The 13,638-nt window shown below is 35.6% G+C and overlaps 1 protein-coding gene across 2 annotated transcripts; it reads right to left on the bottom strand.

Moving 5' to 3' along the window:
* Positions 1-10,143: 10,143 nt before the first annotated feature.
* LOC136068800 (F-box/kelch-repeat protein At3g23880-like) lies at positions 10,144-12,081 on the bottom strand. Of its 2 annotated transcripts, XR_010630130.1 has the most exons (3): positions 10,766-12,081; positions 10,595-10,646; positions 10,144-10,489 (listed from the first exon to the last, which is right to left on the bottom strand). XR_010630130.1 is itself a non-coding variant. In XM_065776511.1 (2 exons), the coding sequence occupies exon 1, from the start codon at positions 11,992-11,994 to the stop codon at positions 10,783-10,785; it is 1,212 nt and encodes a 403-aa protein (XP_065632583.1). In that variant the 5' UTR covers positions 11,995-12,081; the 3' UTR covers positions 10,144-10,489; positions 10,766-10,782. The 2 variants fall into 2 exon arrangements, 1 of the variants encoding a protein (XP_065632583.1); XM_065776511.1 differs by lacking the exon at positions 10,595-10,646.
* Between the last annotated feature and the right edge of the window lie 1,557 nt (positions 12,082-13,638).

Raw genomic sequence — 13,638 nt, 5'->3', positions numbered from 1 at the left:
GGTTTTGATGTATCTTTTCTTTTCTATCCTTTATAGATACATTGATCTTGTATATGAAGTCTTTTGACCAGTTTTACAGACATTGTACTTATATTTCTTTATATATGTAGATGTATATTTCTTTCACCTCTCTCTCCATGTATTGTTTCTTTTCTATCTTTATACACATGTTCTTTATACTTGTATGCAATCTATTATTTCTGTTTCACACAAGATACCTTAATGAATTTTGTTTAAAGTGTTTCAGAAATACAGGTTGTCAAAGTCTACTTGCCATAAACTCTCTTCTTGCAAAGTTTTTCAAGAGTTTGTGTTAGGATAGATTTTATTGTATTCAACAAGTGAGTATGAGTTGAGTGATTTATGACTTCTCTCATATGTTCATTTGTTTGTTGTGGTTTTGTCACAGATTGCTAAAGGGTGAGATTGTTAGGACATATTGTGTTTTCACTTGTTAAGAACATATGTCACTTATTTATGTAAATTGGCTAATCCTTTGACAAAACGCACTCTACTTGTAATTGGGTAGTTATAGGTGTTTTTAATACTTCAAGAAACAAGGTTTCAAGGTCAAGTGTTGAAGTCATCAAATCTGTCCAAGAAAAAGCAAGCTGAAGTACAATTTCATTAAATCTCGACACCTGCTCGATAGCTACCTCAACACCTGCTATCTGTCGAGATTTATAATTTCAGATTTTCTAATATGATTTTCTTGGGATCTGTGAATATGCTTTTGGGCCTTCTTTTCTCCTAACTCTAAACATTTAAAAGGATCGTTTTAAGAGCCGTCAAATTGTACACAAGTTGCAAAAGCATTGAGCAATCTCTGTTCAAGTGAATTGTGATCAAAAGACGAAGTTCTTAACCTAGTTCATCTTCTCTGAAGAAGTTGCTGTGTATTTGCACCAAAGGGTTTTGTGACCAAGCATCTTCCTGATCTTTATCGTATAGGATGAACTAAAGAACTTTGCAGCCAACCTCTCCTCCTTAGTTGGTGTTTAGAAGTCGCGTACTGGGATCCGCGCATTGATTAGTCACGTACTTGGGAGCCGTGCATCAAAGGTGGGAACTGTCGCTACAAATTAAGTCCAATTAGGGGGTAAGGGTTCAACTGTAGGTTGGTAAGGTACTTGGGATTCCTTTACTTGTAACCGCTTGATTTGATAATAGTAGAGTTTCGGGAGTGGTGACCTGAAAATTACCCGGTGGGGTTTTTGCTGTAAGGGTTTTCCCCATTCGTAAACAAATCACCGTGTTATTTAATTTCCGCTGCATATTTAGTTTTTGGTGATTTGTTTGTGCTTCCACGCAATTGTATGATTAATTGATTAATTAATAACTTGGCTAATTAATTAATTGGTATAATCACAAAGGGTCATTTAGATTGTGGCCTATCACGCAGTGTCAACAACATGAATAAGCCCAAAAAAACGTTCTTTGAGAAAGCCTTCTACATCAACATATCTAAAAACCACAGCCATTTGCTCTCTCATGGACTCATCAAGAGCTTCATCAACCATTATGCAAAACTTTGCATCACCAATTTCCTCCCCAATGGCCTTTTTCACTTTGGCTGAGAAAACATGTAGAATTTCCTTTTGAATCTTAGGTGATGTGTAGGTTGCATTTTTGGGAGCTTTTTCTATTATTTCAGCAACCTTCTCATTTCAAAAAGTCATAATACCCAATGATTCAAAAAAGTTCCCATGATTTAATGAACTACAACTTTCATCTCGACCTCTAAAAGCTATAGCTTGAAAGGCAAGATATTGAACAGTAAAAATTACGGCCTTCAGATGCAACCGATTATTTGCAATTTGTTCAGTAGTGAAATGATCAACTACCCTTTGTAAATGCTGCCATTGGTTCATCAAATCCTTACACTTTTGCTCGGCAACTCTATGAGCTGAGTTAGGATCTTTTCCTATATGACATTGAAAAGAACAATCTTTACCCCCAACTTTTTTCCAATTCTTAAATCCACCAACAGTGAATGTATTTTGTCCCACAACCCCATTTGAATTATTAAAGACAAAGCAGGGTAGACAATAAGCTGCATCTGTGGTAGGAGAATATTCAAGCCATGTTGAATTAAATCCAAACCAAGAAGCTTGAAAGCTACGATTGCGCTTTCCACTTTTTGGGCATGTCTTTAGAGGAAGTCGGTGCGGATCTTTTTTAATGTAAGCCCGTCGAATTTCATCATGTTGATTAACATGATATTCCCATATTTGTTTGAGTGTTCCGGGATCATAATCCAAAGAATCAAGAACGACTCTTTGAAATTGTGTTTGAGAGATTGGAACATCAACGTTTTTCGGAATTGAGAAATGCACATTTTCGAGAATTGGAGCATCCACATTTTCTAGAATTGGAGCATCCTCCACATTTTCTAGAATTGGAGCATCTACATTTTCTAGAATTGGAGCATCCACATTTTCTGGAATTGGAATAGCAACATTAGTTGTTGGCAATCCCACGTTGACTTCAGAAGAATTTGAACCTTTTCTTTTGAAAAAATCAAGCATTGTAGTTGATTTTTTCATGATTTACAAATAAAATAAGAATCACCGTTATTTTTTTAAATTTGTGTGACAATTTTCTATAATATATGATTTGTTTTTTTTTTTTTTTTTTTTTTTTTTTTTTTTTTTTTTGTGTTTGGTCTGCTTTATTTATGTCTTTGTATTTGGTCGGCCTTATTTATAATTTGTCTTTGGGTTCTCCATCTTTTTGACACTGACCTACTAACCTAATGAATCCACCACCAACACTAAATTTATTCATTGCACTGCTAACAAGAACTTTTCTTTAAGTTTTTAACTTTACACTTTTTTTTTTTTTTTTTTTTTTTTCTGTCACTTGCTCGTTGCCCAACCTCACTTGTCCCTATTATGCCCAACTAACAGTCAACAAAGAAAAAAAAATTAATCTCTACAAACTCTACTCTCTGTCTCTCTCTATCTCTCTTATCTATATAAACAAGAGAGAGAGTCACAAACACAGACAAAGTCACAAAGCCAAAAAGCCAAAAAAAAAAAAAAAAAAATACCACAGGCTGCAACACAGATTCAAATATTCAATTCACAATCACCAACATTTAGTTCATCACTCATCATCAGTAAAAACATAAACATGAAACACCACAAGTCCACAAGGCAATCTCAGTTTCTCAGATCACAAAGTCACAAACATTTTATTAGGTTTTGAACTTTGAAGTTGGAGGAAAAGATAAGAGTAAATACCTGAACTGTGAACGCTGGAGCGACGAAGCTAGGCTGAGTAGATTGAGCAACCGGCGTGGGCGGCGGCAAGTGGGTCTCGTGACTCTCGCCAGTGTGGGTACTAGAAAATCAGAAAATGGGTGAGTCTCAGTCTCAGATGGCGTTGTCAGCGTGGGTGAGTGGACTGGAGTCACCAGTGTGGGTCTCGGCTCTCGCCGGTGTGGATTGGAGTCGTCGGTGTGGGTCTCTGCTCTCTGCTCTCGCCGGCGTGGGTATTAATGGCCAAATGGGTGAGTGGAGGCCGGAGGGAGTGGGTCTCTGCTCTCTCAGTCTCAGATCGAGGATCACAACCGCCGGTGTGGTGTGGGTCTTAGCGGCGTCGTCAGCGTGGGCGGTGGGTCTCTCAGTCTCGCACTCTTGGCTTCGGCGATAGACTGTATCACCTCTCCCTTTCCTCTCTCTTTTTTTCTTTTTTTTTTTCTTTTTTTTCCTTCGTGTTTTTACTCTCTGTGTGGTGTTTGGTGTTGGAGTTGGACTAGTGAGAGCTGAAGGCTGTGTTTTTTGTTTTTTTTACATGGACTGGCCGGATGATGGGCTGGGGGTGTTCATGATTTTGGGAGGGGGGCCGAGCAAAAAATGTAGGGAGGCCCAAGCCTCTTTTTTTTTTTTTTTTTTTTTTTCTTTTTGAAATTTTTACTTGCTCAAAAAAATTTTTTGGGCTAGGGGGGCCCGGGCTCCCTTTGGGCTCAATGTGGGTCCATCACTGAGTTAAGGTACGAGCTTTTTTTTTGCGTAAGGATAGATTTAGGTACCGTTTGGATCATGTCCAACGCGTCCATGTCTGGTTTTTTTTTTTAATTACCAGCGCCTCTTGCACTGTTCAATGTGTTCATGGGACATGAACAGTGCAAACAGGCAAATGAATAGTATTTTTTGTGTGAACAGTAATCTGAAAATTATTTTTTTTATTGTTTTTTAGTTTTCAGCAAAATAAGCGGTATCCAAATGCATCCTTAGAGTAAACAACAAGTTTGGGGTAGTATTTTCCAAGAATCGTTCAGTTTGATCGGCTAAAAGCAATTAATGATAAACTATTTAATGATGCACCCCCACCACTTGAATAGGTGTGTTGAAAAACTACCAAAGTAGTAGTAAACTTTCTTGACCCTAATTTCAAGTTTACAGAAATTTCTTCTTTAAAAAAAAAAAAAAAAAAAACTAAAATTTTTTCAAATTCCAAAAACAACAACGTAAAAACAGGCTGGCACCTGACTGATAAAAGAAAATTCTACCATTAAAAAAAAAAATCGAAATAACAAAATTTATGCATTAAAATTCTATCACTAAAATTGGGGAACTTCTTCAAGCAACATGGGTCTTCATTTTTTTGTGGGGGGGAGTGTTATCAATCCGGGTTCCTAATAAAATAAAGAATCTTATTTGGAGAGATTGTAAGGGAATTTTACAGATTCGTGTGAGCTCATTTGAGTCTTTGTCAAAGGCATTATCCTTAATTTTCTTATGCTCACTCGTCTATTCTTGTTTTATGGCATGGAATTTGTTCCCTGGATAAGTCACAACAGTGCAGGGTGAGGCATTTCATAGGCATGGTGAATTTAGCTCTGAATCGGTCAGATTTTCTGGAAATTGAAATTTTTTTGTTACAGTGGTGTAAATGCTAATGATGTTTTGAAATGAAAGTCACGTCAATGGGACAAACCCGGTTTCATCACAAATTTTTCATCAGGATGCTTCTTATGCCACGGAACATAAGGATATGCATCTGGTGTTGAAATAGTATTGTCCAGTGGAAGGTGTTTTCAAAGTTAATTTGGTTGTTGTTGCTTATAAAAACTGTTCCTACATCGTAGCAGAATGCATGAGACTTCAGGGGTGCATCTATTCTTTGTGATTATGGAGCTTGGCTTCTTGCTGTGTTCAAGCTCTCCAATTTTGTCAATTTCCCCAACTCATATTGCACATGAGCTTCTTAGACCATTGCTCCATCATATCAAATAGTGTAAATTTTATAGGCATTGCCAACTTTACATACAACCACTTTTTGAGCCACGACTTAGTAATTAAACGAATTGTTGATAGCACATCCCCATAATTCAATAAATATGATATGATAACCGAAAAAAAATAAAAATAAAAATAAAAATAAAACTATTTGAGGTGAGAAGAAAACGTAGTCATAAATGACAATTGAGGACATGATAAATAAACCCAAGAACAAATACCAATTTGTACGAAGTTTCTGCTTTTCATATGAATTGAAAGATGGCCTTCAAGTCAATGTTTGGACTGAGGTCTTCATAATTGATCATCTATCCCATTTGGTTTTGTCTCTTAAACTTGTTATCATTGTAGGATATCAGTTATCAAAGATAAAATTCACATTTTATGTACAAAACACAACCAGAAAAATAATATTACAAAACATGTTCTGACAAACATTTAAATGTATCCCAGCAAAATTAAGTGCTTAATCATTTCTGATTCCTGTAAGCACACTGAAACCAAATTGCAAATAATCTATAAATACTAACATAAGAATGTAGCCACAAAAGGAGTTTAACATTTAAATAAAATATTTGAAAATAATAATTTAAAAAAAAAAAAAAAAAAAAACCACAACTAGCCAAGGAGAAATTTAACACAACTGAGCAGTATATCCTTGTCTACACATGCTGCATTGGCAAGCATCTTCATCACAATGCAAGCATATATGCAGACAAAATTAAATGCTTAATCATTTCTGTAAATACACTGAAACCAAACTGCAAATCATCAAAAAATACTAATATAACAATGGTGTACCACAAAAAGAGNAATTCCATACTAACACAAAACGCCTCCAATAGCTCTGTTGCATCTTTTGTTTTGCATTAAGTCATCACCAATCATGATTGCATTAAGTCATGCAAGAAATAAAGACCTGTAAGTGCAATCGTATTTGTGATGTAACACCACAAGTAGATAAAATAACACCAATTAGGGTAGTAAAAAAAAAAAAAAAAAAACAAACAAACAAACAAACAAACAAACCTAACACTGATATTTGTGATTTTTTGGAATGCACATATAAGATGATATCACAGATCTAATTGCTACAAACTAAAATCACTCTTATGAACCTAAGATTGCTTTCTTCATTAGCATTTTTTCAATTACAGAAAATAAAAGACTAACAAATGTTGAATACTTAAGAACTTCAATAATTTTCCCTTCCAATTAAGGTAATATATTCATCATTGATATAAAATTGAAGCAAGAATGCTTGCCATGCCTACAATCTATTGCTGCCTTTGAACTGGGGAAAGTTATACAGTAAAGAAACAACCTAACCAAGGGAAAGTACCAGAAATGTGACATCCTTCATAAGAAGGGAAAAAAAATGCAAACACCGCAAATTGAACCACAATTTCTTCCCAAGTAACAATAGAAAATTATCAAAGATCTCATTGCTACAAAATAAAAAAAAAAAAAAAAAAAAAAAATTCACTCTTAAGTCTTATAAACCTACATTTGCTTTGTTCATCAGCATGTTTTCAATTATAGAAAAATAGAAGGCTAAAGAGATGCTTACTATTTATGAACTTCAATAATTTTTTTCTAATTAAGGAAATATAATCACTGAGATACAATGGAGGCAAAACCTCTTGAATGCTTGCATAAAATAATAATGGTCCAACAAATTTATGCTTATACATATTTACAAAAAAAACATTAGTAGCTGAATGGTGTAACTTGAAGACAAATACGACAAAGAACTTGTAATAAGAAATTTTCAATTACATAAAAATAAAAGGCTAAAAGATGCTTATTACCTATGAACTTCAATAATTTTCCTTCCAAATAAGGTACTATATTCATCAGTGAGCTACAATGGAGGCAAAACCTCTTGAATGCTTGCATAAAAGAATTGTCAAACTAAATAAATGTTGAAGGTTGTTATCATCAGCCCTCCTAAAAGCAACCCAATGCAGAGCCCCATTGACAAGTGCTTGTGGCTCACGACGACTGAAAGCATATGTGAGAACCAAACTAGCACTAAGCATTCTCCATTCACCAGTGGAGAGTGAGTCAATCTCAACCTCAGGTCGAGAATGTTCAAGGTCAAGACTATCTAGTAAGGTCACAACTCTCACCACTTGATAGTCATTAGTTTTGGGATCAAATCCAAACCCAATAGTCATGTTGAAGCTACCGTGTGTGGCATAGGTGACATTGGGAAGAGGAAGTTCAACTAACTTTTTAACACAAGGGTTCCAAAGACATAATCTGTTAGTGTAAGATAGTTTATCATCAGAAAGGCAGAGAAGGCCATTACAAGAACCGACCACACAGTATATTTCACAAGGTGACTTAAGGAACGGAAGATGGAAAGGGTAATCAAACCTGGAATGTTATGCAATGCGTAGGACTTTTGGTGAGTCTGTGAGTAGAGGCTGAAGAGGAGGAGGTTTTTGTTGTGGGAGTGGTGAAATTAGCAAGCCTAGTTCTACCCAATTCAAAAATGGCATTAACGGAAAATGGCTCCAACTCTATGTGATGAGCAACAAATTAATTACAGTGAGATACATATAAACACTGTTGCAATAACGTGAGCATGTAACCATACATCTAATTACATATCAGCTTGGCTTCTTCCAAAACCAAGGAAGCACTCTGATCGGCACACGCATACAGAAACACCAAGCACTACACAAGCTAAAAGATTATGACAAGAAGCCAAGACTGAAGGGACTCACTACTATTCTTATGTTTTGCACATAATTTCAGGTTACCATGAACTAGTTAGCATCACAAATGTTTTGTCACATGAATAAGACAACATGGATGGGAGCCAATCATCACCAACAAGTCTGGTCAATGACACGTACATTAGCACCATGCTTTTCCAAGTCTGTGTTTCTCATAATCATTATCTATGAACATATCATCAAATCAAGAAGATGATAGATTAAAAAGAAAAAAGGGGTAAGAAGATGATTTTAAGAAACAATCAAGAAAGGGTAAATAAAAATCAAAACAAAAGTTTAGACTGTTTAGTCTACCATACCGTAATGCAGCAAAGTTCCCCAGACAGCCTTTAGCATCAGTCTAAAAAAGAATATCAGCATGATCTATCTAACAATCAAGAAAGAGTCTATACAAACCAAAACAAGTTTAGTCAACTATAAATTAACTCAGCAAAGTTCACCAGACAGTCTTAGCTGATGTCTAAGCAAGAATATCAATACAATCTACCCAATGATCAAGAGTTATTGACGTTCTTCTACCTGAGTCGTCACATTCTCATTCCATAAACCGTTTACCAAAGTTAATTTAAATCATAAATTCTATTGTGTATAACGTCTTTAAGGAAATATAATCACAAAATCCCATTCTTGAATAGTTAATAGTGTTGTGCTTGTGTCTTTGAACAATCACCTCGTTATTTGTATAATAAACATGAATAAAGACTGCCAGTTGCCACCACATAACCATATTTTGTAAGCCTGCTTTTAGTTCCCTAAAAAAACCTTTTGTCCCCAGTTGAATAGCTATATTTCACCCCCCCCCCCCCTCTTCTGAAAACCAACACAGTGTACCATCTCAGACCTCAAGCAGAACTTCTCAAGAATTAAGTCCATTTTAAAGTGGAACTCCCACCTCAATCCCAGCTAGCTCATCTTTCCAATCTCAGCTAGTCATTCTTTCATCAAGCGTCTGATCAAGCTACGTAGTCCAACAAGAGTAACATGAAGGCCCAAGGCCAATCTATGAAACTACAACCAATCTTAATAGTGATCAAATAGCTATCTCTTCATTTCCGTAAACTTAGTCTGTATTTTACTAGTCTTGCAGTGGAAACTGACAATTCAAGGTAATTTGTGCATATGAATAATAAATAAAATGTTTTAATCAAAGAGTTGTGGATGGAACAGCCCAAGTAGAAAGGAATGGAATTAAGTATCAATTTCAACGGGGTCAAATCAAATTAATAAAATTAATAGGTGTTCTTGCTTGTAAGTCTTGAAACTCTTTGCTTTATTAAATAATTATCTAGTATTGTCATTCCTATTTGCTTCTGTCCTTTTCCTTTGCTTTTTTTTTTTTTTTTTTTTTTGTATGCTAATATGCTATAAATAATATATGAATATATATTGCCACTCAAGCAATGGGGTAGTTCAAATTCAGTGATTATAAATGTATGCTTCTTCTGGAAAACAAACAAACAAACAAATATAGATGCAATAGAAAAACACGTGTATATATATAAATATAGCAACACACAAAAAAAGCATTACACCATTTGCACTCACTTCTTGTAGGAGGTTTCCCCATGCAATTACATTGAATAGTCCATGCAGAGTAAACAGCATCATTGTGAGATGTCCAATATCTTCTTGCCAAGCAATATAGTCCAACCAAACCAAAGTGAAGCCCCAGAGATTCCAAAAGGAAACAACTGGAAATTTCAAATAAACAAGGACTCTCACCCAATGAAACCAAACTTCATATACTGAAAAAAAAAAAAAAAAAAAAAAAAAAAAAACTACACACACACATAAAACATTGTACCTCTTCTGTTCTAAATTACAAAATAAGCTATCCATTTAATTAAATGGTTAAGCTCAACATACAAATGGAAGACAAAGATTCAATTCACTGGTTAGCACAGGAAAACGAACATCAGAACTCTGTCTACTTTACAAAATACATACGGAGCCTCAAGATGAGATAGGCTATGGAAAGGAATGCAATAACAAAAACTGGGCCACTGAAAACCACGAATATGCAACACCAGTGGCAACCAAGCAGTTAAGAATCATGTTGAGGAGGTGTGTGTGTGTGTGTGTTGGGGGGGGGGGGGGGGGGGGGGGCGGCGGCGGCGGCGGGGGGAGTGGAAAATGGAGAAGAACAAGTATTTAAAAGTACCAACCGGTAATCCCAAAAACAGTTCCACTGGTTAATCGAGTCCATTTCTCATAAAGACATTTAACACAACTAAGCAGTATATCCTTGTTTACACATGCTGCATTGGCAAGCATCTTCATCACAATGCAAGCATATATGGCAGACAAAATTAAATGCTTAATCATTTCTGTAAATACACTGAAACCAAACTGCAAATCATCAAAAAAATACTAATATAACAATGGTGTAGCCACAAAAGGAGTTTAGCATAAAATAACTACATGCCATTTTGACATAATAAGCTAATTCAGTACTAAGAAACTATACACCATCACCAACCATAATTGCATGAGGTCCTGCAAGAATTTAAGAAAGCAATATTTTATAAGTAAAAAATGATTATATTAAAGAAATTTTGAAATGAGGACAAACAATTTTAAGAATACATGCTATGCACTAACCTATCATCTCAATATAATAGAGAATAACCACAACCTTGATAAGCTATTTATCCTGAAGATAATGCCATTAAGGTAATCAATACGCAGTATGATAAATGTCAAGTATATATAAAGAACAAAATGATAAAACCATAAAAAAAAAAAAATAAATAAAAATGAGAAGCATCCTACCGATTTTCTGTTTTTCTTCAGTATGTAACTACACCTTTGGTGGCTTTGTCGAGCAAAACTAGACTCTCGACATAAGAACCAAAAAAAGTCTTATGAGATCCATCAATTTCAAGATTCTTAACATTCTGGCTATCTGGATTCCACGAGATGAGCCCTCTTCTATCATTTAGCAATACAACCTCATCAATTCTATTATCTTCCAATACAACCTCATCATTTCTGTCATTTTCCAATACAACCTCACCATTCCTCCTAAAGCCAAGTGGGCATGGTTGGAGCATTCCCAGAGTTGGACATTGATGTGAAAATTTTGTCCACGACGATGCAACACCATACTCTTTCATCACCCATATATTGATCTGATCACTCCCTACCCTTCTTTGAAACCCAGCAATGGAATTTCCATATACTGAAACACGAGTCCACACCATCTTCCCTGGAAGTTCCGGCAGCAGAATTTGGCGGAAGACCTCGTCCCCCAAATCTAACACCAAAACAAACTGTTTGTTATCATTACTAAGAGCAATCCAATGCAGTGCCCCATTGGCAAATGGGGGCGGCCCGCGACTAATTATAGCCCATATAGGAGGCAGAGAAGCAGAAGCACTAAGCATTCTCCATTCACCAGCGAAGAGTGAGTAAACCTCGACCACGGGTCGAGACTTTACAAGGTCCAAAGGACTACCAAATATGGAGAGAATCCTGACCACTTTGTAATCGTTAGTTTTTGGATCAAATCCAAACCCAAAAGATCTGCAGGCCGTATCAAGTCTTTCGACGGTGACATCGGGATAAGGAAGTTGGAGAAACTTTCTCACACAAGGGTTCCAGAGAAAGATTCCGTTAGCGCGATTGGGTAAACTGTAGGAGAGGCATATCAGACCGTTACAAGTACCGTGGGCACTGTATGTTCTGTGATGGGGGTACCGAGGAGGATGGAAAGGGGAATCAAAGCTGGTGTATTCAATGAAATCAGGATCGTCTTCTTTATGCAATGTGTAGACTTGTTTGTCATTCCGTGAGAGCCTTAAGAGGAAGAGATTTTTGTTTTTGTTGTGGGAGTGGTGGAGATGGGTGGAAATGAAAGTAGGGTTTTGGATTAGGGATTTCCAGGTTTTAGAGACAGAGGTACAGATGATAATGGATTTGATAGGTAGGAAAGTGAAAATATGGGTAAGAATCTCATCAGGTAAATATCCCCATCCAATTGACTTCGTGCTGTCTGACATTGCCCCCGATTTCAAAGAGATAAAGAACCAACGAAGGAAAGAGAGGCGAAGCTTGTGCTCCTGTGGAGTGTCTGTGGAGTGGAGGAAATTTAACAGTTACGTGGGCTTTTTAAGAAAATAACCACCAATCCCAAACAATATCATAAGTTAGGCAAACTTTCAAACTAATTTCATTTTTAACAATTCGAGTCCTTTGGAGTCAATTTTCCTGTGCATATTCTCTGTTTTGTCAACAGCTGAGGTGGAGGAAAGTAGACACGTAGGCCATAAATCGACTCCAGAGGAGACGATTTCTATACATAGAAATCGTCTCCTGTATAGAAATCGTCTCCTCTGGAGTCGATTTCTGTACATAGAAATCGTCTCCTCTGGAGTCGATTTATGGCCTACGTGTGTATAGAAATCGTCTCCTCTAGAGTTGATTTCTATACATAGAGATCGTCTCCTCTCCTCTGGAGTCGATTTCTGTACATAGAAATCGTCTCCTCTGGAGTCGATTTCTTACTATCCTGTCCCTCCTTTTCAGATGTCTCATCCCAGTTGCATCCATGGCAGAGGAGTCACGTGTACAGCTGGAAATCGTCTCCTCTGGACTCGATTTCTAAGAATGGTCCCATCCCCTCCACGTGTTGCCATGGGTCCTAACTGGGACCTTTTTCCTTCTTACCCGGGTCACACCTTCAGCTCTTTTTTGAACATATTAGCTCTTCTTCACAAAACTCCTCTTCATAAAACAAACAACAGCTCCTCTTCATAACCACTTTCCTGCTCTCTCTCACTTGCACTCACACAACACTCATCATCTCAGGTAATGTGATTATTTGCTAGTTTTTTTTTTTTTTTGAAGAAAAATTTTAAAACATATTAGGAAAAGTTTTGTTTTTGTTATTTGTTAGTGTAAATATTGTGATTAAATTGTTAATATATTGTAATTTTTTTTTTTTGTTATTTGCTAGTTTTTTTTGGACACATTATATACACACATTTATAAGATCATGAATACTTTAAGATCATGAATACATTATATACTTTAAGATCATGAATACGTTATATACACACATTATATACACACATTTACACTAACAAAAACACATTATATACTTTAAGATCATGAATACATTATATACACACATTATATTATGATGATTATGGGGAATATTTAGAACTAAATATTGTGATATTACAACATATTGGGAATTTGTTTTTGTTAGTGTAAATATTGTGATTGTATTATTTGCTAAGTTTTTTTAAAAAAAATTAATATTGTGATTATTGGGAATATTTAGTACAAAATATTGTGATTAATTATGTTATTACAACATATGAGAATATTTGTTTTGGTTGTTAGTATAAATATTGTGATAATATGCTAAGTTTTTTTAAAAAATTACTATTGTGATGTATTGGGAATATTTAGTACTAAATATTGTGATCAATTGTTAGGTATATTTAGTACTTTTAGGTCTTTATCATGGATATGAAATGGATTATGAGTTGATACCTAAGATAGTATTTGTAACAAAGATTTCAATGGATAACTGGTTGGTATATAATATTTTTGTTCATCATAACTTATTTGAATGGGTTTTGAAAGTCATGCCCCTAGAATGATTTGAAATTTTTAAAGAATATGAATTTGGTAAT

Source organism: Quercus suber, unplaced genomic scaffold (assembly GCF_002906115.3).
Source record: "Quercus suber isolate HL8 unplaced genomic scaffold, Cork oak 2.0 scaffold_135, whole genome shotgun sequence".
NCBI classification, from domain to species: domain Eukaryota; kingdom Viridiplantae; phylum Streptophyta; class Magnoliopsida; order Fagales; family Fagaceae; genus Quercus; species Quercus suber.
The sequence above is the reverse complement of the archived record's forward strand: the minus strand, read 5'-3'. Positions and strand labels throughout refer to the sequence as shown.